Genomic DNA, 26,649 nt, shown 5'->3' on the forward strand with positions numbered 1-26,649 from the left:
CTGATATTGATACACATGGAATATACATTTCCAAGAAGGAAGTGCATTCTCTAGTGTATAATGTTATTTCCTTTGATTGGAAAAAAGTAAGAGTCAGTAGGAGAAATATTTTCAAAATTTAATTTGACGTTACTGAGATGAAAAAGCATTTAAAAAAGGGAGCCTATAATATCATTTCTTTCTGAAGTGTTTTGTAATATATGAGAGACTTTCTAAAAATAAATTGAACTGGAAAAATGAAAATCATGACATAGTTTCCTTTAAACTAATTCAGCTGTTTAAACTTTAGGCAAAATATTGAGAGACTAAATTATTCAAGTGTTTTTTTCCTCTTTATAAAGATGATCCCAGACTTTAAACAGCAGATTTCTGAACTTCAAAAGCAAAAGGTGGATCTTGAACAACGCCTTCGAGAACAAGCTGCCAAGATGAAAGGTAAAAAGCCAACGTGGGGCCTGTCTTGCAAACAAGTACAGGGAGCCTAGGGGACCCCCCTACTAGCTCATCGGTGCCACTGGCAGGACTCTGTCCTCTCCCCTTCCAGCATGGAGGGGGTGGCATTTTGATGGGAGAGGGCAAAGTGGAACACTGCTGTGTCACCCCTCCAATGATGTGGGTCATCTATAGATTCCATGCCTCTGACGTAACTTAGAATTGGTTGACAGCAGCTCTAAATTGTGTCAGATCTGCAGCTGGTCCACATCTCCCCATGTCTCTCCTGCACTGAATAGAGTTCTGGTGCATGAGAGAATCTTTCCCATGGCTGGGGTTTATTTACTACGTTCCATGCCATTACTGTGGGCTAAGTCTGGATTCCTCATGGATGCAAAGCTCCCATTGAATTTAGTGGGAGTCTGGACTGAATAAAACTTAAAATCTGAAAATCCTGGCCATCAGGATTTGGCCCATAGCAATGAAAGATTTTCTCTTGTTTATAAACACTTGGTTCCTCAACAATGTTTTCATTTTATATGAAACTTTATTGCAAATTGTAATTACTGAAGGAGTTGCAAAAGTCCCTATATCATGTAATCATCAGAAGAGGGAAATAGTCAGTTATTTAACATTTAATTACATGACATGTACCTTGTAAATTGGTCTGATACTACATGTATTTACCAGCTGGTGTCTGATCCTGTGCCTTTTATGGGCACTCAGCTCCCATTGCATACTGGACCTATTATTAAACAGTTGCTGTGTAAGCAAAGGACTTTTTTGATACGGGTATTTCCCTTGTAATCCAGTATTGTTACAGGAAATAGGAAGAGGTTATTATGTGTAAGAAAATATTAACTAAATTCCAACCTAGATCAATCAGCAAACTTGGGGGGGGGTAATTGATTTGTTTGTTTGTTTTGTTGTTGGATATTTATTTTTTTAACCATCACAGGAAAAATGGAAGAAATGCCTAATCAGGTGCATCACAGTCTGTCAGAGAAAGGTCAAAGGAGGTAAATATTATTATTATTTTATTATTTTAAATTAGGGTGTCAAGCAATTAAAAAAATTAATCACGATTAATCGCACTGTTAAACAATAATAGAATACCATTTGTTGAAATATTTTTGGATGTTTTCTACAATTACAAATATTTTGATTTCAATTACGACACAGAACACAAAGTATACAATGCTCACTTTATATATATTTATTTATTACAAACATTTGCACTATAAAAAAGAAACTTCAGTTCACCTCATTGAAGTACTGTATTGCAATCTCTTTATCATGAAAGTTGGACATACAAATGTAGAATTATGTAAAAAACGAATAACTGCACTTAACAATAAAACAATGTAAAACTTCAGAGTCTACAAGTCCACTCAGTCCTACTCAGGGGTGAAAGTAACTTAAAGGACTTACCGGTACGCCAGAGTCCTGAGCGGGGACGTGGCCTCAACTGGAAGACGCGGGGCCTTAAAACAAGCCCACAGGGGCTTACTTTCACCTCTGGTCCTACTTCTTTTTCAGCCAATCACTGAGCAAACAAGCTTGTTTGCAATTGTGGGAGATAATGCTGCAGGCTTCTTGTTTACAATGTCACCTGAAAGTGAAAACAGGCATTCGCAGGGCATTGTTGTAGGGTGTAGCAAGATATTTACATGCCAGATGTGCTAAAGATGCATATGCCCCTTCATGCTTAGACCACCATTTCAGAGGACATATGTCCATTCTGATGACTGGTTCTGCTCGATAACGATCCAAAGCAATGGGAACCGATGCGTGTCATTTTCATCATCTGAGTCAGATGTCACCAGCAGAAGGTTGATTTTCTTTTTTGGTGGTTTTGGGTTCTGTAGTTTCTGCATCGGAGTGTTGCTCTTTTAAGACTTCTGACAGCATGCTCCACACCTCGTCCCTCTCAGATTTTGGAAGGCATTTCAGATTCTTAAATCTTGGATCTAGTGCTGTAGCTATTTTTAGAAATCTCAGACTGGTAACTTCTTTGCGTTTTGTAAAATCTGTTGTGAAAGTGTTCTTAAAACGAACAACATATGCTGGGTGGCCATCAGAGACTGCCATAACGTGGAATATATGGCAGAATGCAGATAAAACCACAGAATAGGAGACATACAATTCCCCCCAAGGAGTTCAATCACAGACCTGCAGGGCTCAAGTAGAGTTTCTAGCTTTTGCAGTTTTTCAACATCTGTCGGCACTGATAGTGCTCTTGAAGAGCTAATGTGGATGTGATAGCGGCTTTATTGCAAAGCAGATGCTGAATCATAGCCAATGTGGAGTTCCACCTGGTTTAAATTAAGGCTGTCGATTCGTCGCAGTTAACTCACACAATTAACTCAAAAAAATTAATGACGATTAATAGCTTTCTTAAACAATAGAATATCATCTGAAATTTATTAAATATTTTGGGATTTTTTCTACCCTTTCAAATATATTGATTTCTATTACAACACAGAATACAAAGTGTACAGTGCTCAACTTATATTATTATTTTTATCACAAATATTTGCACTGTAAAAATGATAAAATAGTATTTTAGTTTAGCTCATACAAATACTGTAGTGAAATCTCTTTATTGTGGAAGTGTAACTTACAAATGTAGATTTTTTTTTTGTTACATAACTGCACTTAATAAAAGAATGTAAAACTTTAGAGCCTACAAGTCCACTCAGTCCTCTTACTTGTTCAGCCAGTTGCTAAGACAAACAAATTTTATTTACATTTACGGGAGATTCTGCTGCCTGCTTCTTATTTACAGTGTCACATGAAAGCGAGAACAGGTTCGCATGGCACTTTTGTAGCTGGCGTTGCAAGACATTTACGTACCAGATATGCTAAACATTCATATGCCGCTTCATGCTTCGGCCACCGTTCCAGAGGACATGCTTCCATGCTGATGATGCTCATTAAAAAAAGTGCATTAATTAAATTTGTGACTGAACTCCTTGGGGGAGAACTTTCAGAGTAACAGCCGTGTTAGTCTGTATTCGTAAAAAGAAAAGGAGGACTTGTGGCACCTTAGAGACTAACCAATTTAGTTGAGCATAAGCTTTCGTGAGCTACAGCTCACTTCATCGGATGCATACTGATATATGCACAGTATGCATCCGATGAAGTGAGCTGTAGCTCACGAAAGCTTATGCTCAAATAAATTGGTTAGTCTCTAAGGTGCCACAAGAACTCCTTTTCTTTTTGGGGAGAACTGTACGTCTCCTGTTCTGTTTTACCCGCATTCTGCCATATATTTCATGTTATAGCCGTCTCGGATGATGACTCAGCACATGTTCGTTTTAAGGACACTTTCACAGCAGATTTGACAAAACGCAAAGAAGGTACCAATGTGAGATTTCTAAAAATAGCTACAGCACTCGACCCAAGGTTTAAGACTCTGAAGCACCTTCAAAAATCTGATTGCAACGGGGTGTGGAGCATGTTTTCAGAAGTCTTAAAAGAGCAACACTCCGGTACAGAAACTACAGAACCCAAAGCACCAAAAAAAAAAAAAAAAGAAAATCAACCTTCTGCTGGTGGTATCTGACTCAGATGCGAAAATGAACATGCATCGGTCCACTCTGCTTTGGATTGTTATCAAGCAAAACCCATCATCAGCATGGACGCATGTCCCCTGGAATGGTGGTTGAAGCATAAAGGGACATATGAATCTTTAGTGCATCTGGCACATAAATATCTTGTGATGCCGGCTAGAAATGCCTGTGATGCCATGCAAACACCTGTTCTCACTTTCAGGTGACATTATAAACAAGAAGTGAACCGCATTATCTCCTGCAAATTGTAACAAAACTTGTTTGTCTGAGCGATTGGCTGAAGTAGGACTGAGTGAACTTGTAGTCTCCACAGTTTTACATTGTTTTATTTTCGAATGCAGTTATTTTTTTGTACATAATTCTAGATTTGCAAGTTCAACTTTCATGATAAAGAGATTGCACTACAGTACTTGTATTAGATTAATTGAAAAATACAATTTCTTTTGTTTTTTACTGTGAAAATATTTGTAATAAAAAATAAATAGCGAGTACTGTACCTTTTGTATTCTGTATTGTAATTGAAATCCGTATATTTGAAAATGTAGAAAACATCCAAAAATATTTAAATGAATGGTATTCTATTATAAAGAGTGTGATTAATTGCGGTGAATTTTGTAAATGGCTTGACAGCCCTAGTTGAAATATCTTGTACAAGAGGTTCTTGTTGTGATGGGTTGGATCACAGAAAACCCGTTGGAGGCTGCCAACTGATGTGCCAAGACTATTTCTGCTCCTGTTTTCCTGCCCTGACAGTTTAGGACTTCAGTGCCCTGCCTGGTTTCAGCCAGACCCACTAGGCTGCTGCAAACCCAGACCCATGTCTGAACCACGTCCCCTAACAGCTGTAGGTTTAACTGAAAGCAGCGTACAGAAGTGTTCCTGTCTTTGACACTCAGATGCCCAACTCCCAATGGAGTCCAAACCCTAAATAAATCCGTTTTACCCCGTATAAAGCTTATACGGGGTAAACTCATAAATTGTTTGCCCTCTATAACACTGACAGAGATATGCACAACTGTTTCTCACCCCCCCCCAGGTATTAATACATACTCTGGGTTAATTAATAAGTAAAAGTGATTTTATTAAATGCAGAAAGTAGGAATTTAAGTGATTCCAAGTAGTAACAGACAGAAAAAAGTGAATTACCAGGCAAAATAAAATATAAAACACGCAAGTCTAAGTCTAGCACAGTAATAAAACTGAATACAGATAAAATCTCACCCTTAGAGATGTTTCCATAAGTTTATTTCACAGAATGGACACCTTCCTAGTCTGGGCACAGTCCTTTCCCCTGGTACAGCCCTTGTTCCAGCTCAGGTGATAGCTAGAGGATTCTTCATGATGGCTCCTCTTTGGTCTGTTCCACCCACTTATATATCTTTTGCGTAAGGCGGGAATCCTTTGTCCCTCTGGGTTCCCACCCCTCCTTCTCAATGGAAAAACACCAGGTTAAAGATGGATTCCAGTTCAGGACCCGGAGCGCCACCGGGTGAGTACTAGCGGGTGGTGCCTTTTTTTTTTTATTTCCACTCCCCCTGGTTTCTCCACCTGACTATGCCACTAGTTCAGGTGACATGATCACATGTCCCGTGAGACCCCAAGCCTTCATTCCTCCCAGCCTGACTCACAGGAAGTCCTGTCTGCAAACAGAGCCATTCACAGTCAATTGTCCTGGTTGATGGGAGCCCTCAAGATTCCAAACCACCATTAATGGCCCACACTTTGCATAATTACAATAGGACCTCTTAGTTATATTTCTAGTTACAGATATAAGAGTGATACATTTATACAAATAGGATGACCACGCTCAGTAGATTATAAGCTTTGTAATGATACCTGACAAGAGACCTTTTGCATGAAGCATATTTTAGTTATATTATGTTCAAACTCATCAGCATACTTTCTTAAAATCATACAGAGTACAACATCACACTTGTTTCTGTCCACTTGAACCTTGTTGTATTCATACTTCTGTACTGTTAGCTGGACTGTGTTTGAAATGGCCCACAACTATTCTACATTTTGCTAACGCGTTTTCAAAACCACCATCGCTGCGTGCTACTGTAATGGATCACAGCAGGCTGTGAGCAATGCAAGTCGTGTTCAAAAGGCAAGCGACTGGCTACTGCTACCATGTTATGTGCACTGTCAGTACTAATTGTTGTTACCTTTTCTTGAATATTCCATTCTTTTGCAACATCCATGAAACTCTCTGCACGTGCTTCAGCATAATATCTCTCTTCAGTATGAGTTACTGTTACCACATGGACACTGCAGTCATTTGCTGTATCAATAAGGTGTGCCATGACACCAAGATCGCTGTGATTGCTCAAGGATGTCCGGTGATCACCAGTGAAAGCAACAGCCAGTGCATTTTTCAGACGCTCAACTTTGTAGTCTTCTCGTTGTCATATAGGTCACTTATCTGTGATGCAATGGTTCCTCGGGAGGGCAAGGTGTATGACTGATTGGAAGATGCAATTTGAATAATAGCTCTTAGCCCTCTGTCATTTACAGTGTTGAGTGGTCAGCAGTCCATAGCTATCTACTTTGCAATAGCATTGGTTAAGGTGTTGAACTTTGTTTGATCCGTGGGCCTGTAGCGATCCTGAAACTCTGTAATTGTACTGTCGCGGCTGGCTGGATTCGTTTGCTGGTGGTGGGTTATCTGTACCACGAGCCAGAGGCAAAAGCATACTTAGAACGTAGGTGGTACTGCAGACTTGAAGTGCTTCTGCGGTACTGGGACTCAGCCGTGCAATAGCTACAGATAAGTCTATTTAGGCAAAGCACCATTTGGAAGTATTTTAAACATAAACTTCCCATTCAAAAGTCCTGAGCTGTTGCTGCTTTGCTCCATTACCTTTTTCTGATATTTAATCACTCCAGATCATGAAAGCACAGTAGAACTGTGTCAATGTCTGGAATAATTCAATACATTCTTCTATATAATCAATATATTTGTGTCCTGTTCAAAAGAGTCCTTGCCATGGATATGGAAAGATTTTACCTCAGGATTAACATTCAGTAGGGGAGTGAATAGTGCAGGAGGCTTTTTTTCACCTGCTGCTGCTGGGTTAGCCTTTTGTATACTGTTTTGTGTGCCTTCTTTAGAGGAGTCTTGGCTTATTGAAGGGGTAAGGTTTTCTTGGTTGGTTGGCTGGTTGGTTTTTATCTATCTATATCTCAGTACTCTGGAGATGAGAGGAGTGTGAGTTGTGCAGGAGAAAGGTGAATTATTGATGCTACTCATGTTGGAGGGGGTTTCTGAGCTCACCAGGTTCAGCTCCTGTCCGAAGAGAGTTTCATCTTAGACATCTGCATTCAGTGTTGGGAGAGGACAGGGGAGGGGGGAAGTAAGCAAGGACTTGTGCAGGAGAAGGGTCTGGGGTGACAATGGGGAGGAACAAGCAGTAACTTGTGCAGGAGGAGGGTCTGGGAGGACACGGGGTGACAATGGGGAGGAACAAGCAGTAACTTGCGCAGGAGGAGGGTGAGGGAGGTGTCTTGATGCTGCTGCTTCTGGAAGGGTGGTTTCTGGTGCTGGGCTCGCCAGGCCTGCCTCCTTTTCCGGAGCTAGGTGGGCTCCCTTCTGCTGAGTGAGCCCTTGTTTGCAAGGGAGGGTGGATTTTACCTCAGGGACTCGTCACACTGCAGGGGTGGAGAGGCTGAGCTCGCCAGGCCCATGTTCTCTATGGGGTACCCCTGGAGTGAGCTAGGGGAACTGAGGCACGACTCGGGGTGGGGGGGTTGGTCCTGGGAGGGAGGGGTTGACCAGGAGCAATAGGGACCGGGCTTCAGAGCTGAGCCCTGGGCAGCACAGAGCTGGGGGAGGGGGAATCAGCTCCCGCTGTGGGTGGCACGAGTGGGGGAGGGGGACAGCCCCAGTGGCAAGTGGCAGGGAGCTGTTTTTACTTTACTTTTTCTGCAGGAGCCGGCATGAGAGCCACGTGTTTCTGCTGCCCCTTCTCTTTCTGCCCACCCGCCCTCCGGTGGCAGCTTGCGGTACTGCGCCTCCCTCCCAAGCAGCTGATGCTGCCCTGCTGTGATTAAAAAAAAAATCAACCCAGGTTCATTGTGCTGTGCGTTAATCACACCCCTTAACGGCAGTTAATTGACAGCGCTATATTACATCTCTTTGAGAAATGTGGATTCAATGCCACAGGCTGAGCAGACACACTTAAAACCTTATAGGGACTGGCATTGTATTTAGCAAGTACCACTCATTACTGGGGTGATGTAATGATAAGGTGGGAAAATTGCTTCTGCCAACTCCAATAGGTGCCTCAAAAAACCAGAACTTGTAACCCATCTTGAAGCAATATTGTGCTTTGCGGAAAGAAGAAAGGAACAAACTCTTTGTGATTTTTAGGACACTGGAAGACCAGACTGAAACACACACAAAAGAAGAAGAGAAGCAGATTGCCACAATCCAAGAAATTCAGAAGACAATCAATCACCTAAAGGAGCAACATGAAATTGAGGATAAAGTAAAGAGCAAGATAAAGCAGGAGGCATTTCATCTTACTCTGGAAAACATGGTGAGGAATGATATTCAAGGTTACACAGTAGGCGCGAAACCAGAGGTGGGCAAACTTTATGGGCCAAGAGCCGCATCTGGGGGGGGGAATTGTGTGCAGGGCAGAAGGTTGGGGTGCGGGAGGGAGTGTGGGAGGGGGTGCAGTGTGCAGGAACGGGCTCAGGGCAAGGGATTGGGGCAGAGGAGGGGTGCGGGATGTATGAGCGGGATCAGAGGAGAGGGTTAGGGTGGACGAGGGGTGCAGAGTGCAGGAGGGAGCTCAGGGAAGGGGGTTGGGGTGCGACGGGGTGCAAGGTGCAGGCAGGGAGTTGGGTTTCAGGGTACAGGAGGGGTTTGGGCTCCAGCCCAATGGCGTGCACTGGGGACAGGGCAGGCTCCCTGCATGCCTGCCCTGGCCCCACGCCGCGCCACTCTGGGAAGTGGCTGAAACCACATCCCTGGGAGGCAGGGGGCACAGGGCTCCATGCACTGCCCTTGCCACGCCTCTAGGTACCTCCCCTGAAGCTCCCATTGGCCGTGGTTCCCAGTTCCCGGCCAATGGGAGCTGCAGGGGGTGGTGCCTGGAGGCAAGGGCAACACATGGAGCCCTTCCCCCCCAGTACCCCTAGGGCCCCAGTTCATGGTGCTGGCGGCTTCTGAGAACAGCGTGGGGCCTGCGGCACCATGGGGGTCAATCCCATGGGCTGAGTCCAAAGTTCTGAGGGGCCGGATCCGACCCGTGGGCTGTGGTTTGCCCACCCCTGTGCTAAACATTTCCCAGCCGAGTGCAGCTGCACAAGGAGAGGGTGCAAAGGTCCATCTCCCTGGCATCTCTATACTGGCCTAGGCAGAGTTTCAGTCCTTGTGCTCCTGGCGTGCAGAGAATGAGGAACTGTAGAGCCAACAGTAGCAGTGGAAATCCTAGCTGGAGATGGACGTTTCCATGGCTTTATTCCCTGCTGCCCCAAATTGGGGCCAGCAGGAGGAAGAAGGCACACAGACCATTGTTGTGTGTGCTTTCTCTGTGCTCTCTCAGATATAGTTTGTTTGCTTAAGACACAGTGCCTCCATAATCTCCCATGGAAGTGCAATACTTCCTAAACCGTCCAACCTGCAGGTACTAGTTTAAAGTTACAGTTTAGCCCAATCAAGCAAAAGATTTAAAGGCATAGTGCAGTTCAGTATTATGCTCGGAGGTGAGAGCGATTTTACCCCATTTCTCAAGCCTCTGCTTGGAATTCCCATTGATTTTGAGGACAGAGGGATTGCGGTATCAAGCTTGTATTCAGTGGGACTACTCACAATCTGAAAATTAAGTACATACATAAGTCTTTGCAGAATTGGGACCGAATATTCTAAAAGGGAAATGAAGTTAGCGAGCCAGATAAATATTGACCTATGTGAGACCAGCTACTGAGCAGATTTCTGCACGTGCTGTCTGAGTGATTGGTTCATCAGCAGTGCTGGTAAGGATGTACCCCTTTGCAGCATTGCTTCAGATCTCAGTTTTATTGCTCTCTGTGGAGGTAGAAGCAGAGATCTACTGACTTTTACTTGACTTTTTTCTTCAGTCATAATCCTGAATTTTTGTCCAGGATGTAACAGTAATTTTTGATATCCATAAATGGAGTAAGACTTACATATACCAATCAAAGGCAATATTTTAAAAAATGCAGGTAGCTATAAATTCACTCGCCATCTTGATTTGATTATTGTAGGATCTTGAAGAAGAGTTAGACATGAAAGACAGAGTAATAAAAAAATTGCAGGATCAGATCAAGACTCTTACCAAGACTATTGAAAAAGGTAGGACTTATTTTTTAAAGTTTAAAATGGTTTTGAATGTGTAATACAGGGTGTGTGTGTGTGAGAGAGACAGAGCGGGGCGGTCAGAAGGTTGTGAAATTCAATTTTTCAACAACAAAAGATGGGAAAGCTTTAGAAAAAATTTCATAACTGTTTGCCCTGTTCTTCAGCCCATTTTATAAAAGTATATATATGTGTGTACACTTTTTTTTTTTGTACAGAATTAGTTTTCACTCTAAAAGTTGTTTTAAAGGTTGAAAACCTGACTAATATTGGGATGGGTAGCCAGAGCCTCACTTGTTTAGTGCAAGTAGTCCCACAGGAGTAGACTATTCATGTGAGTAATCTGAGCAGGAATTGACCAATAAGACTTGAGCCATAAACTGCAAACAGGAGCTACAGTATGTTTTTGGCAGTAAGACCTGCATGTGTCTCATAGTTTATTTTAACATGTTAACATTTCATCAGCCTGTGAGTAAGAGTACATTTACTTTTGACAGCCAATGAAACACATGTGCCAGCTGTGTCTAAAGAGTACATTGGAATGATGGAGTACGTAAAGGAAGATGAAGCAAGAATTATTAAAAATCTCATCCTTGGTACTTCAGTTACACTTTGAATTCCAGCCACATTTAATTATATTCGATATAGCATGTTAAACAAAATCCAAGATTTGTTAATTTCAGTTGTACTCCTTGTCAACTTTGATCTCTTTATTTACCTTCTCTCTCACTTTACTCTTAGGGGCACCATACTATTCTTTTCTATTACTGCTGATTCAAAGTGTTTCAAAGACAGAAGTATTTATCTGGTGAAAACTTGTTTGTCTCATATCTCTGACTCTACTGTCTAGCTTCTTATTTGTTCACTTCTGAAACTAGAAATCTTGAGTACTGCAGGACCTGAGTTTAATTCTCCTTCCTGGTCTACCTCTTCTGTAAGTCATTATCTCTAGAACTTTGCTAGAAGTTGTCTGTACCCCTCTGCTGAAATCACAAGCCCCTGCTCTCAAAACTTCAGGGATACAGAATGTTTCAGTTGGACTGTTCTTGCTTTATGACTCAGGGCTGTGTCACCTCTCCTGTTTGGTCTCTCATCCAGTCTTCTACCCACTTGCTCTTCTTATCTATCTAGGGTATTTATTTAGCAGAGGTCACCATAATATCTAGGCATAGCATCTCTGGGTCATGGTCTCCTCTTTTTTTCCCTCTGCCAACTCCTTCACCAGTGGTTGAAATTTCACTTATGTTTCTCCTTCCAAGTGGAATTCTTTTCTTTCCTCTGAGTTGTTTCCACTCATTAAATCTCACCGTCAAACCATTTTTTTCTTGCTTTAGCTTGTGATTAACAGTAAACTCTACTCCTTTTCAGTGCATTCCCTGACCCCCATTAACTAATGTACAAGAAAACATATATCCTCTCTATTGCTTCAGATAAGAGCTTTCTTTTCCTCTGCTCGACTCCACCTTCATGTATTACCATTCCTTTCTACTTGAACAAGATGTACTGTACTTTATAAACTTGTTACAGTATTTCCTACCTATCTGCAAAACTTTTTTTTAATATATTTCTATGAGGGATGCTAAGTGGAAATGTATTGTCTTGTAATTATTAGAGCTGAGTAAGAACCAAAATTTCTGACCTGCAGAAAATTTCGTGCTTCTGGAAAAAATCCATTCTGATTCAAAACAAAAAGTTGGACCTGTGAAATTTTCTATGAGAGGGGACATTTTGAGAAGAACTGAAATGGAATTTCTCTAAAACGTCCTGCTTTCCAGCCATCTCCTTGCCTAACTGTGTGCCAGGAAGCTAGTGCTCCTTGGGCATACCCAGCTCCCCTGCAGCCCACCTGGCCACTGCCAGTGCGCCTCATCTCCCCCACGGTGGGAGGCTGGGAGTTTATGGAGCACCAGCTCCCCAGCAGCTGGCCAGAGGAGCTGTGGGTGAGGCAGGGAGCTCAGCCTGGAGGCAGCCCACCTGGTGGGTTGCCCAGGATACTGAAAACCTGGGCTGCCACGGAGTGGGTGAGCCATGGTGCCCGGAATGATTTTCTGACTGAAAATCTAAATTTTGCAGATGGTGAATTCGGCACTGGGAAATCATTCTGATGCAGTTTCCTGACCTGCTCTAGTAATTGTACAGGAAAAGAGAATTCATCCACAATCAATCAAGAACGTGGTTAGAAATTAATCCAGTGCCTTTTACCTATTTAAGAAAGACTAGATGGTGATATTACCTTTGTATCTACTATGTGTAATGAACACCCTATTTGCTCTGCTTTGCTCAGATCTAAAGCCACGTGGAGTGGTAGTGAATATGATTCCGGGCCTACCAGCTTACATCCTGTTCATGTGTGTGAGATATGCAGATTATATGAATGATGATGACATGCTGAAATCTTTTATGAGTATAACCACTAATGGTATCAAACAAGTTATTAAGGTAGGAATATTTCTTGCATATTTTGCTTTATTCTACTATTTTATTGGTTTCATTGTATAGGCTTACAACCTGTACACATTATACCTGGGAAAATGTTGATATTTGTCATCCGCTGGTCCTCCGGAGTTAAGAATATCATAGATGGTGACAATGGTTTGGAGGTTGCACTGCAGTAGCACCTACAGATCCCAGCCGGGGTGAAGGGCCTATTGTGCTGGTACAGTCCATACATACTGCATAAAGATTGCCCTCTCCCAAGAAACTTTCAGCATTGAGACATAACATCCAATACAGTACATCGAAAAGTTAGTAGCTAAATAAGTAAGTTTTTTACTTTGTTTTCAGCCATAGTAAGAGTTTGTTGCATGAGGTATTGCCAGACGTGATACTGGGCTTCTTTTAGGACGGAGATGAGGTTTGAAGAGTGTATTTGTTACAAGACTGCATTGTGTGGAATCTAGAATGCTATTGCCACTACACTTCCAACGGTGTAATTGCGTTTAAACACAGTTCTTGCTAGCATGGCACTAATAGATCTGAATCCTAGAAAACCATATTGTAAACCAACTTACAAAACCATACTATAAGCTAGGACCCTCTGTCTTTGGTCCCATCTGCACTACAAATTCCACCATGGCACTATCTGGATATTATGTTGTGGCCTAGTGACCCAGTAAAGCAAAAAGCACAGTTCTGTTTTGTGGCACAGATGGAAGTGAAACATGTTTTATGCCGTTTAACTTGTAGTATAGACAGAACCTACAACTCAAGTTTGTAAACAATTTTATAACCCAGTTCACCCCTTACACTGGGCAAGGAAAGCATGTCAGCACCTTGCTACCAAGAACCATGTTTAAACACAGCTGTAACTTACATAGGCCCAACAGCTGACTTCCGAAGCAATACTTACGTATAATTTCATGTCAGTTGTGTATACATACTGTGTTCAGTCCTTTTTGCAGTAAGACTTCCAGTAATTTTTGGAGCCCCCATACACCCTGTCTAGCCAACCCATGGTACAACTGCATTTAAATAATATACAAAGATTTTAAGGCCATTATAGACATGGGCACACTTTGTATAGATAGCTTTTTACAAATACTATTTGCTCTTTTCACTGTAGCTTGATGCTACTACACTAACTCTGTGCTGGTCATAAGTTTCAATAATAAATTAAACTTTAGGGGATCATGTTGTTTAAAAAGGTTGTTTTATATGTCATTGTTTAGGAGCACGCTGAAGATTTTGAGATGTTGTCCTTTTGGCTCTCCAATACATATCATTTTCTTAACTGTTTGAAACAATACAGTGGGGAAGAGGTAGGAATAATTTAATCACTTCACATTTTACATAATTTCACTGAATTTTATAACCAAATGGGGCAGGGATCATCAGATGGGACCATCTCACCAAAAAGGCATGAAATTCATATCCTTCTGTACAAGTGATTTTTGGCTTAGAGGTGATCCAATGGAATAGAACAGCTTGTCCAAAGGAGCTTAGGAAGATGTTTGAAACACTAACAGTAAACAGTTGTTAAAGCAAGAAGGAAGAAACGGTTACATACATTGGGTGCCATTTAATCCATTTGCTGCTTAGTTTGATCTTCTGTTTAATTTGAACAGGACCTCAGGAGCTCAACTAGTTGTATTTAAAAATAACTTTCACCTTTTCTTTCACTCAGTGGTTACTGCTTCAGGCAGACATTGTTACCATTTGATTAATAAGTAAAGTTACAACTCCAAATGAAATCAAAGACACATGGTAGTAAAATAGCCAGTTTCATCTTAAACCAGATGAAGCTGAATTTCATTGCTCGTTTTTGGTTCTTTAAACCCCAAATTCAAAGTGATACTTGATGAATGCGGAGTAGAAACCCATATGGTCTGAAACTAAAAGACAGTATTCTCATGAATCCCTACGAAGAGAAAACACCTTTCACTCAACCCCAGCTTAAGCACTTCTGTGTCCTCTGCAAGCTGCAGTACTCTCCCTGGTGGTTATAGTGACGATAGCAAATTTTGATCAGAAAGGCCTTTGATTGAAGGCAATGTAATGCAATTCTTTCACAATTTAACTGCAGAATTGGAGGCGTGTTTGAACCCAAAACGTGGTTCCGGGTTTGGATCCAAGTTTTCAGCTTTAATCCATATCTGTAATGAACCAAATGCAAGTCTGAACATTCCAAACTTTGAGAGACTTTGCATTTCAAAACCCCAAGCTTGAGAGCATTTCAATCCTGGATTTTTCTTCTCATTACAGAGATACAAAACTCAGATGTGGGAGTTTGGGTCAGCTTTAAAAATCCTGAGCTGATGATAATGTTGCCTGTCAGCAGTTGGAACCTATAATAACCCTGTTTCTGAGAGGCTGAAAACTCTGCCAGATTAATATTCATATCAGAAACTTGGCTTTTTACAAAGTACAAAAATGAGAGCACTTGAAACCATAAAAGATTGAAGAGGCCCATTTGAATTTTTCTCTCATGTAATTTAAACAAGAGAGTGATTTTCCTGCAAAAAATATCTGATGCTTTTCATGTAAATGATCTAGCACCTGATCCAAAGCCCACTGAAGTCAATGTGAGTCTTCCCTTTGACTACACTGGGTTTTTTGATTAGACACTGAATGAGCACTAAGTAGAAAAATGTGTATATTAATGTTGATGAAATCCATGGGTAGTAGCAGCGTCTCAAGACAGCAGTACATTTGACCCATTTTGAGAGTGCATACACACACAACTCACTAATCCAGTTCATGTGTAGCACTGTTCAGATCTATTGATAATGATGGCATTAACAGCATTGTCATATTGATACATTTACAACTATCTTTCAGGAATTCATGAAGCAAAATACTCCACGTCAGAATATGAACTGTTTGAAGCATTTTGATCTTTCAGAATACAGACAAATTCTTAGTGACTTGGCCATTCGTATCTATCACCAATTTATTCTTGTAATGGAGAATAACATTCAGCCAATGATAGGTAAGAAGGAAGAAAATAACCAATGAAAATAAATGCACTAGTAACTTCTAAGGTATTTTGAATAAATCTTATACAGAGACAAAAGATTAGGGGTGAACTATGCCCTGTTGTGCATACACCTATATACATATGTGAGTACATATCTATACATCAGTTTACATTGACTGTACAGTCACCAGAAGTTTGCATTTCCGCCCCCCACCACCACCACCCTTGCAGTAGCGTTTCTTCGTGTGGGGCACTGCCCTAGAGCACAAAGGGCTAGCTAGGGCAGCTGTGGACAATGTATAAATTGAGTGTTAGCAACACGTGACAGGTCTGAAGGAGGTGGGGGAGGGGGCTGATTGATTTTATTTCCCTAAAAAGGGGGGTTTCAGTTAGGAAATATTACATAACATGTTTCTGCTTCTACTTCCATCCTGCCCTTCCCCACCCCCTCTATTTCTAACCAGCCAAGCTGAAGGCAAGCTATTCAGCAGCAGGGTATTCCATTTCTGTATTGCTGTTTTCACTAGACATTTTACAGTGGCTTTTTCCCTTGGTGTTTTTCAATTTGTTCATGACAGTAGTTTTTGTTTTAGTTTTTTCCCAAATTACCTCACACCAAGGCTACGTCTATATTACACACCACTGGTGTCATCATGTAGAGTACATGTAGCTACTTGCTCCAGTGAAAAACGAGCTGCATCCACACTGCAGTGGGTCGCTACAGGCATCAGTGAAAGGCACTAGCTGAGGGGAGGCAGCAGGACACTACACTGCTAAAAATAGCCGTATAGGCAGGCAGGCACCGCTTGGACAAGTAGCGATGGTGTAGGAGACGTACTCACGTGCATACCCGTACCCTTCCGGCGTGTCTTCACTCCACTTACCTAAGTCATGCCTCACGGGCTGTACTGCTGCTTATACTTCTGCTGGGGGGCTATGCAGGAGTGTACGCTAGACACCACCCAAAGAAGCATGAGTGTAGATCTACCTGAAACCACGCTAATCTTGTTTGATGTGGTGCAAGGAGTGGCTTCCTTCATCTACAGTGTTCCCCTTCTCCCTTTTGGGCTACCGTTCTGAGCTGCCACGTTAAGGTGAGGTTCTAGATGAAATCTAGCCTGGAAGCACACACCATTTTCACATGCAAACACCTGTCCTCCTTTATTACTGGAGTAATGAGAAAATGCAGTTTTAAAAACTTTAAACGATACATCTTGAAAATATTGGTTCCCAAAACCAAATTACCATCATTAAAAGGACCCTATGTGGTGTTGGTGTTACAAATTATTTCCTGTTGCCTTTTCAGTGCCGGGTATGCTTGAATATGAAAGTCTCCAAGGAATTTCTGGCATGAAACCCACAGGATTCCGTAAACGTTCTTCTAGTATAGACGACACCGATACCTACACAATGACCTCCATCCTGCAACAGCTCAGCTATTTTTATAGCACAATGTGCCAGAATGGCTTGGACACAGAGCTTCTAAAGCAGGCAGTGAAGCAGCTTTTCTTTCTGATTGGAGCGGCCACCCTTAATAGTCTTTTCCTCCGCAAGGACATGTGCTCTTGTCGGAAAGGAATGCAGATAAGGTAAAGCCAATAAAGATTCAGCGAGCAGTTATTTGAGAGAGGGGATTTTTTTTACTTACTCTAGTTCTATCGCTTGTGGCATTCACACTGTGATATTCACACTGTGAACATTCAGTGGTGATTATTCTTGTCCCTCTGGTTTGAAATGGTAGATTTTAACTTTTCTGTGAATTAGTTTGCTGGTCCTATCATACTCCATGATACAGTGCTTATCACAAGTGTACTTTACAGGTAACATTAATAGGGGGGGACACAGTACAGACTGGAGGGGCAGAGAGACTCAGAAGCCCAGTTCTGGAGCATTTGTCCCCTTTAGCCTGCAACACGTCTGTGGATCTTGACATGCTAATTTACACACACAGGTATTTTAGGGTGGTTTTTACTGTGGAGAGCGGATATTGGCAGAGGAGGAAGTGCTGAATTGTCCTTCCCACCCTTAATGATCAGACAAGAATCAGGTGCAAGACCAGCAGGGGTTTGGCTGAGGGCTCCTCTTCCTTTTGCCCTTATGTGAATCAGGAGGAGAATATGCTCCTAAATCATTGCAAAAGATATATAGTTCAGTTACATCCCATTAGACAGTCTGGAGACAGAGCTGAAAGAAAATCAATAGATAAACCTTACAGGCCTTAAATCGTCCAGGAAAGTGGCAATGGGAGATGCGGGCTTTCACCTATAGTCATCAATTATGAGAATCTGGCCCTGGTTGGGACTGTGCAAAAGTTGCTATCATCTCCTGGCTCTCTTGAGGATGCTGTGAAAGTGTATTTTTAAAGGAATAGCAATATTTTAACAGAATCCCATGTAATGCTGGCACATCCTGCTAATGTATGAAACTGATTAGGGCCTTTGTATAAACAACAAGGAAACTGTCATTGTCCAAAGTTTGTGAAATACAAAATATGAACAGGATAAAATGATGAAAGGGGAATCAGATTTTTAAATTTGTCAGTTTTAATAATCTAAGGTGGGTGTCTCTAAAGATATTTTTTGCTTAATTTGTATGAATTTTAAACTGACAGTGTTTCTTTAATGACTTTCATTTGGAGATTGCTTTATTATTATTAGTTTGTGAGGGGAAACTGACATTTCTATGCTTATTTTTTATTTAATCCCAGGTGTAATATCAGCTACTTAGAAGAATGGCTTAAAGAAAAGAATCTGCAGAGCAGTTCTGCCAAGGAAACTTTGGAACCTCTCTCTCAGGCAGCCTGGCTCCTTCAGGTCAAAAAGATCACAGACGAGGATGCCAAGGAGATATATGAACGCTGTACGTCCCTGTCTGCTGTGCAGGTAATAAACACTGTCATTTTATGTTGGCAGCACCAATTGCAGAATCTTATAATTCATGTGTGAAATAACCCTGGCTGCAGACAGAGTGATCAGCATCCCACTTTTATAGTGGTTCCTCCCTGGCCGCCTCTTCCGACCCAGGCGTCCCCAGCTATAATGTTTGATTCGCGGATTCCTTTGTTTGTATTTTCTACTTTTCTGTCTTGGATGCCTATCTGCCTTGTTCTGTCTGAGTCCTGCTCCAGACTTGTCCTCTTCTCTATTCCCCAGTATAATTTCCTTTGTCTGTCACAAAACTTTTTTTTTTTTAATGGGTTTCCTTTAATCAGTTCAGCCATTTCCACCATCTACCCACATCACCTTTCTCCTCTCTGATACTTTTGGGGAGGAGCCCAGGCAATTATCACATACAGAACCACTCACTAGTTTGCCAGTTAATAATCTACCTCCTTACAGTACAATTGCTTACAGTGCCCTCAGTCGGTTAGATATGAATGGGGGCGTAATTTTAGTGCCTCTTCCTTTCAAACTGTTCCTTTTTTTCTTGCCTGGGTTATTAAATTATTAAAAGTCTTTTATTATTTACACAGATAGTAAAGATCCTCAATTCATACACTCCTATAGATGATTTTGAGAAAAGAGTGTCCCCATCGTTTGTTCGTAAAGTCCAGGTAAGAGCCTTAAATGATTTTCTCACACACATTCAAGTTACGATATTTTGCACACTCTGTTTACAATGGTATGTGTTCATACTTGGCTTTAAATTCAAACCAGAACAAAAGTTACTGCTCTTCTATACCCTTTGGGACTGACAAGAAAAAAAATCATTAGAATAATGGGAAAGCAAGCCTTTTAGGGTTTTAACACTTTGTATCTTCTTGACAGTAAATCTCTCTGTTCTATTTGCAGGCTATGCTCAATAATCGAGAGGATATTCCACAATTGATGCTAGATACCAAATATCTCTTTCAAGTGACATTTCCTTACACCCCATCTCCATATGCCTTGGAAATTATACAGATTCCCAGCAGTTTCAAACTTGGCTTTCTCACAAGAGTGTAATACAAAAATTAAAAAGGATTTGCCACCCTGTCCTCAAAGACTAAATGAAGAGCAAACTTTTATGACTCATTTTCCCACAACTGGGATATAGTGCAGTGGCTTACTATGGAATATACTTTTTAAAAACTACTTTGGAATCAGGACATCAGCAGTAGGAATAAAGTATATGCCAGCCTACAAACCCCTCCTTTCTTTTCTAAGTATTGTCCATTTTCCACTGCATTTTTACAAAGGGTGATACTATATCCAGCAGCTATACACCTTACAGTTTTGGAGCCCTACGAAGAAAGTCTGTTTGAGACAAATTTGTATTGGTGCTCCATGTTCTTTGACAGATCGCCAGTGAGGGAACAACATGCTCAATCTCTCTCATGGGGTAACTACTACTATGTTATAATCTGTCACGGTGCTGCTTTCTTTCACATGAGATGTTTTCCCTAGGAGTTCATCTCACTGGCTTGATATGATGGATTTATTTTGCAGCAGTCTTCACCCAGTTAGATTTCCTGTGGTATTATTCCATCTGTGAAGGCAGTCTAACAACAAACAGCAATAAAATTACTGTTTTGTGCCTGCAGAAGAGTGGAGCAATAGAAAATGGAAGGTCTTCCTACAGTAGTTTAAAAAGCCAATGCAAATTGCTACACTGACCCTGGGGACAGCTCTGATGTCAGTATGAGGGAGAGAATTGCTTCTGCATGCTGGCAACCCATGCTGGCTTTTTCATATGTGTGCTGACTTGCTCACTCAGACATAATAGTTCAGGAGGAGGAGACCATATTAGCATCCATTTAAAGTAGATATGGGGTTGAGACACTTAATTTGGAGGCAGAGTTCAGTTCCCCTTTGCAAAATTCAGGGGTATTCAAGTCTGGGGTTTTGGTTCAGCCCATTACAGTGATAAAGCCAGCTGTAAAATTGAGATCAAAATCCAGGTTTGCATTTTAAACTTCTGTTCCTTCAAAGGGGGATGAAAGTAGGGTTGGACTTGGACCCATCTCTAGCGTCATGTAATTGCAAAACACCTAGAGAGCCCATTCAGTCCCCCCTCCCTTTTTTTTGTTGATCAGGTGCTAAGAATACAAACAGGTTGGTGGAGACTTGCATCTTGAGCAGTGACATTTAATAGTCTAGAGGTGAGCTAGAAAAAATAACAATTGAGTTTAACACGAGCATAACTAGACTGCATGTCATGGAAAGAATATTTCAAGCTTCTGCAGAACATCCTGCGTGTTCCACCTTTAAAACTCAACCAAGGGAACACCCAGATATCTTATTTGTAGAGCTCATCACTTTGGAAGATGTTCACTTGCCACAGTGATTGGTGATGTAGGAGAACCTAGATAGCCGGACAAGGGCCCAGTCCTGCCAGCACTGATTGCAGAGGGTTGTGTTCACCACCAGTGGTAAGTCAGTGGGACTGCACCCAGTAGTAAGCGTTTGCAGCAATGGCTCTAAGATGACCTGCAAAGCATTTGTACAAATTTGAGGAGAGGTGAGGGGGTGGTTATTTTGTTTTTAAACTTTCTTCAAGGGAAGAGGGTGACAGGACCTGAGGTGAGGAGGAAGCCACTAAGGAGGATATAGTTTTTTTGGGGGGGGCGGGAAATCTTCCTCCCCAGCTCCAGACTAGTGAGGAGGAGGGAGATGGGGAATAACCCTAAACTCAGACAAGGGTTAGGCATTGAAGAAAAGCTGGGTAGCCAGAAGTGTGCAAGAAGACAATGCCTGCAGCTATGCTACTAACCCACTGGCCAGCTCCTTGTGCATGTGCCTACTACTCTGAAAGTAGTGACTGACTGCAGCTTCCCTGGTATGTCCATGCTCACAGATGCAACCTGATTTCTTACTATTTGTTCATATTTATTTCATTTAGACGGTACGCTCCTTGGGGGCAGGGACCTTGTCTCCTCTGCCCTGTGCAGCAGCATCACCCACAGCCAGCACACAATAAATAATATGTAATAATTTATTAACAGAAATAAAAATGATTGAAGTAATGGCACTCAGACACCATGATGATGGGTGACCTTATAAAAACCTAGACAGATAATGATGTTTTATTAGTCAGTGAATTAGAATGTATTTGTGTATTAGAAGTGAATTCTGTAGTAAGTAGGGCATAGAACTCTATGGTCAAGGACCAGTTTGAGTTGTATTGATATATTTAAGTACTTTTTAACTTAATTCAGTTAATTTAAACATTATCCATATGAAGGGAATGACAAAATATTTTTGTAATGTTTTGCTACAGTATTTGTGCACTTTGTTAATTTTGCATAACTGCATATGTGAATTTTAAAATGGAACCACCTCTGATAGTTACTAATATGAATAGTGGTGTATGAAAAGCACATAGAGCAAGAATGGTACATATATATTTTTTTAAAAGCATTTTTTTAAAAAAAAGTATACACAGTATCCTAAGCATGTAAGGTAGGCTAACATTTTCCACATGTTAACTATCTTTTAAATCACTTTGGAATCATTTAAGTTTTGTAATAAAGATATTTTATGTTTTAGTACTAAAATGTTTGACAGAAGTCACCTGAAATTATATGAGGCTTGGTGGGTATGGTAGATCATGTATCAAACGATTAAGTCTTCATTTAGGTATTAGATTGATCACTGTGACTGCAGCATGGCATATTTCAATATCTAAAATTTGTGGTGTCCCTAGTTGCTAATTCATTTCTGTAATAAATATTATTTTGGAAACAAACTAGTTTGGTTGCTGTAACCTACATACTCTTTTTACACTTATCAAGAGCATCTGAAGCTGTATGCAGATCATACACTAACTTCTTCCCATATAAAATCTTAGCCCACTCTGATATTCACATAGCAGATATGCTATTCAAGACGCATACATCTGTAGGTGAAAAGCATTCAGTCGTTGTATAGAGAAGAAATGTGGCAATTTGGTGTTGAACTGTCTCCCAGAGTTTGGAGTGAAAAAAACAGCTGACACTATGTACAAGAAGAAGAAAATCTTGATTGATTGATTCAGAGGAATGATCTATGTCTGTAAGAATGGGAGAGAAGGCAGACATAATAGCCTTGTGGTGGGTAATAATACTCTGCCCTTAAACTGCCCCATCCCTGTTGGCATGAATGGCAATACTCCCAGGGGCTTCAGTGGATACAGTTTCAAGCATTTACATGCTTACTGTATGTAGTTACACAGTTACATTGTCCTCTGGAATTCTTTTTGAATCCTGGCTCCTTTTAATTTTCAGGCTCCTGCCTATATAAATGAGTTGGTCTCCTCTCCCATTCCTCCTCCACCTTTCCTTGCCTTAATTATCATTACAAGTTTGAAGGAAAATATATGGAGAATGTACATTGGCAACCTGGCATCTGCAGTGGGTGGAAAGATACTATGCAGCCATTCACACAGTCAGTTCTTTTGAACTTTAACATTTGGAAACAAAAAACTGGCAACTACATGGAGCAGAGAGGGCAAAACCTGGTGTGTTTAAAAGGTAAGGTCCTACTCTTACCTTGTTTCTTAGTCTGAATCCCCATTGATGTCAGTGGGAGTTTTGTCCAGAGATTTGTGGGTAAAACCTCTAGCCCTTGGAATGTAAACCAACATTAGCTGAACTAAGATAGTACAATAGGAAACTAGAAGCTGAGCTTTAATATCCCTCTAAGTAGATTATTAGTATTAAGGTCACCCTTCTACACTTCCAGTTACACGCAGCTTATTTACTCCTCTTCTGAAGTGTACAGTGTTTCTCCTGTGAAAAGGTAGGTAATTTTCTATCTTCATTTGCAACATTTAGCATACAATATCTGCTATGCAAGTACCACATTGGTAATGTGTATTTCACCAGGTCACCCTTTTTAAATGGCTACCACAAATGTTTGATGACATAATAGGTCTGAAATATCTCAAGCCATGGTGCAGCAGGATGTTTGAAGTTGGGATCTTTTCAGCCAGCTCTGTTTAAACGGTAGGGAAATAACTATCACAAAGAGCACTGTATTTGCAAATTAGTTTATCAAAATGTCAAATATCAGATGAGGTCCTGATACCAATATCTGATACTAATTCTTAATTAACTGGGAATTTTACTAGCTTTTCTCATCCATGTGTTGTCAATACTGCATATTGTATAGTAGTTATTGAAGTAACATTTGCATTGGGCCTGATTCATCCTTGATGCATAACCCTCTTGAATTCATGAGTTTCACTAAGGATGAATGCTGCCCATTTTATGTTCAAAGCTTTTGCTTCATTAAATTTTGTTGTGTGCGTGTAATAAATATCTGTCTCTTTAACACCAGTGGTTTTATTTTGTTCAGCATTTTTTACTGTAGAGTGTTTAAAATACTTTCGAATTACACTACTCCTGAAGGGAAAGCTTTTCTATCGAAACCTGACATAACCAACGCTTTCAAACCTGGGGGCCTACATTTAGGCAGCTAAATCCATGTTAGGGCACCTACCCAAAGTGGCCCAATTGTCATAGATGCTTAGCAACAGTGGCTCCCATTGCCCTCATTGGGGACTGGTAATGCTCAGCACCCTTGAATAACAGGACACCTTGATTTAAATGTCTAGCTTTAGGCACCATGTTTGAATATTTTGGCCAGAGTCCTTTGGTCTCCAGTATAATGAGCAGTATAATCATCATGGGGTTGATTCTGCGAGCCGTTACTCACATAAGTAGTCCCACTAATGGCAATGGAATACTTGCATGAGAGAAACTACTTGTGTGAGTGACAGGCTGCAGCATCAGCCCCAGTGTTCATAAAATATTAAATTAAGAACCTCCCTTAATGCCACCTAAGATGCCCATTTTCATTAAACGGGGGAAATAAGCCCATTTGAATTCATGTATTTGGTTCAAAGTTGACCGAACTGCAAGATCATCATGTCATGCATTTTAGATCATGTATGGGCTGATTTCTGCCCTTTTTACACACATTGGGTGAAATCCTGGCCCCAATGAAGTCAATGGCAAAACTCCCATTGACTGCAGTGGGGCCAGGATTTCACCCATTGGGTGTTAATATCTTACTCCTCTGGTAGACCCATTGAAATGAATGGAATTCCTTCAGGAGAAAAGTGCAACTCAATCTGAGCATGGGTGGCAGGATCAGGCCCTAAATATAAGAGAGGGTTATTTTTTTTAATGCAAATGAAACTAGCAAAACGTGAGTTCACTTTCTTAATCTTAAATATTTCACTTTGCCCTGGTAAAATATTGTAATAGTAATCAACATTAATCTCATTGTGTCACATCTGTGTAACATTTTTATTATTTTTTCACAGAATATTGAATCAGTGCCCCTTATTTTGCATGAGAATGTTCTATGCATTTGTCTCATTTTCCTGCCTTTAAAGCAGTGATTTTTCACTCTCTATTGAAGGTGAAAAAAGTTCTTTAAACGTCTGCAGTCACAGCAATGACTCTCGCTCCATGAACAAAAAATGAGTTCAAAATGTTGCAGCATTCTGAAATGCCAATTTCTGTTCAACCCATCTCATTGTTGTTCATATTTTGTATAGCTAATGAGAGCATTCGGGACCTTCTTTTCAGTTTTGAAAATGGTCATGAATAGGACAGACTGCTTAAAATATATGGTGGAAAAACAATCAATTTTGGTAAACAGCGGGCCCTTCTGAAGCTTAATCCATTGTTGCATGTCATTTGATTATTAAGGTTCTGTTGCCATTGTGTAAGCCAAAACCCAGAATAAGACGTTACAAATGGAAAAAATATTCCATGCTCTATAACCAAAGGGTGCTGCTGTTTGTTTCCTCGTAAAAACATCATCCACACCACAGGGCATGTGCTAATGACAGTTTATTGAGCTTTAGAGATAAGCCGCTGAGAGCTTATCCAGCCTACAGCTGTCTATATATTGTCTAAGATCCATTAGCTACTGGGAGAATACGGGAAAGGTTTGTCATGTGACTGTAATGCACTCCCCCTTTCTCCTCTGTCTCTTTCAGGTCCAATCCACAGCAAAGATGTGTGACCAGACCTTTTTGGCAATTGTGTTTGGTCCTTGTGACAAGTGCTCCACAGAGAAACCCCTCAGGGCAACTTACATCAAATCAGAACAACTCAACTACTGTTCGCTATGTGTGGAAATGGTATGTTACAGCCTTTGCCAGAGAGAACACAAAAGTAAATAATGTGTAAATTAGGGGTCAGATGTATTCTCAGACGTGTTCAGTTAGACAGTGGGCTATGAAACCATGAGACCAGGTAGGGTCCCTGCTCTACTCCAAATAAAAGCCCCAGTCCTCAGCTACAGTTGGGGAGCACCTGATGGAATTCTGAGGGGGTGGGGCAAAGTCAACTTTTTGCTCCTTGTTGGCAAGTGGCTATCTGCTTTTTCACATATATGGTAAAAGATCACACATTCTAACTCTGCAAGTAAAATGTGCCGGCCCAAATTCAGCCCTGGTGTAACCATGCACAACACCCCGGAGGTCAGTAGAATTACATCAGACCTCAGTTTTGCCCATTAGCCTTCAAAAATAAACACTGGATGAAACCCCATGAGGTTTTTGTAAGTAGCTGTTATGATTTTCTTAAACTATCACAGTGAACCTGAATGTGATCCACAACCTGCCTGAACTTCTGCATGATCTATAGCCATACCACTTTGTACAAGGATCATTTCATTTCTCACAAGCTACACAGGTGTGGGTGAGTTCAGTACTTGGATGGAGGCCTGACAAGGAACACCTGTGTTGGTGTCAGAGAATTTATAGGTGGCTCTTCCTTCCCTCTGAGTTAATTGTGAATCAATTTCCCAGTATTGTAGTAAAGAGCACTGCGCAGTCAGAAGGTCCTGTCTTCTGGATAAAACACAAAAATTAGGCTATGAATACAGCTGGCCAATAAGGAGCTAGTTTACATCCCTATTCTTACCTAAAGGATACTGTCACACTGGTGTCCTGGCCAAGTTCCATATTGGGCAATTATA

General features: G+C 41.1%; 1 protein-coding gene across 1 annotated transcript in view; it reads left to right on the forward strand.

Moving 5' to 3' along the window:
* Nucleotides 1-22,380, forward strand: part of MYO5C (myosin VC) — a 59,741-nt gene extending 37,361 nt beyond the window's left edge. Inside the window, exons 30-41 of the mRNA XM_084640929.1 lie at nt 342-435; nt 1,391-1,451; nt 8,380-8,548; nt 10,245-10,332; nt 10,833-10,931; nt 12,620-12,774; nt 14,004-14,093; nt 15,613-15,763; nt 17,058-17,340; nt 18,459-18,633; nt 19,224-19,304; nt 19,543-22,380. Coding sequence (XP_084497055.1) covers nt 342-435; nt 1,391-1,451; nt 8,380-8,548; nt 10,245-10,332; nt 10,833-10,931; nt 12,620-12,774; nt 14,004-14,093; nt 15,613-15,763; nt 17,058-17,340; nt 18,459-18,633; nt 19,224-19,304; nt 19,543-19,695 — 1,599 coding nt within the window. The 3' untranslated portion in view covers nt 19,696-22,380. The remainder of the gene's footprint in view (nt 1-341; nt 436-1,390; nt 1,452-8,379; nt 8,549-10,244; nt 10,333-10,832; nt 10,932-12,619; nt 12,775-14,003; nt 14,094-15,612; nt 15,764-17,057; nt 17,341-18,458; nt 18,634-19,223; nt 19,305-19,542) is intronic.
* Nucleotides 22,381-26,649: the final 4,269 nt, after the last annotated feature.

This window comes from Lepidochelys olivacea, assembly GCF_965140295.1.
Source record: "Lepidochelys olivacea isolate rLepOli2 genome assembly, chromosome: 10".
NCBI classification, from domain to species: domain Eukaryota; kingdom Metazoa; phylum Chordata; order Testudines; family Cheloniidae; genus Lepidochelys; species Lepidochelys olivacea.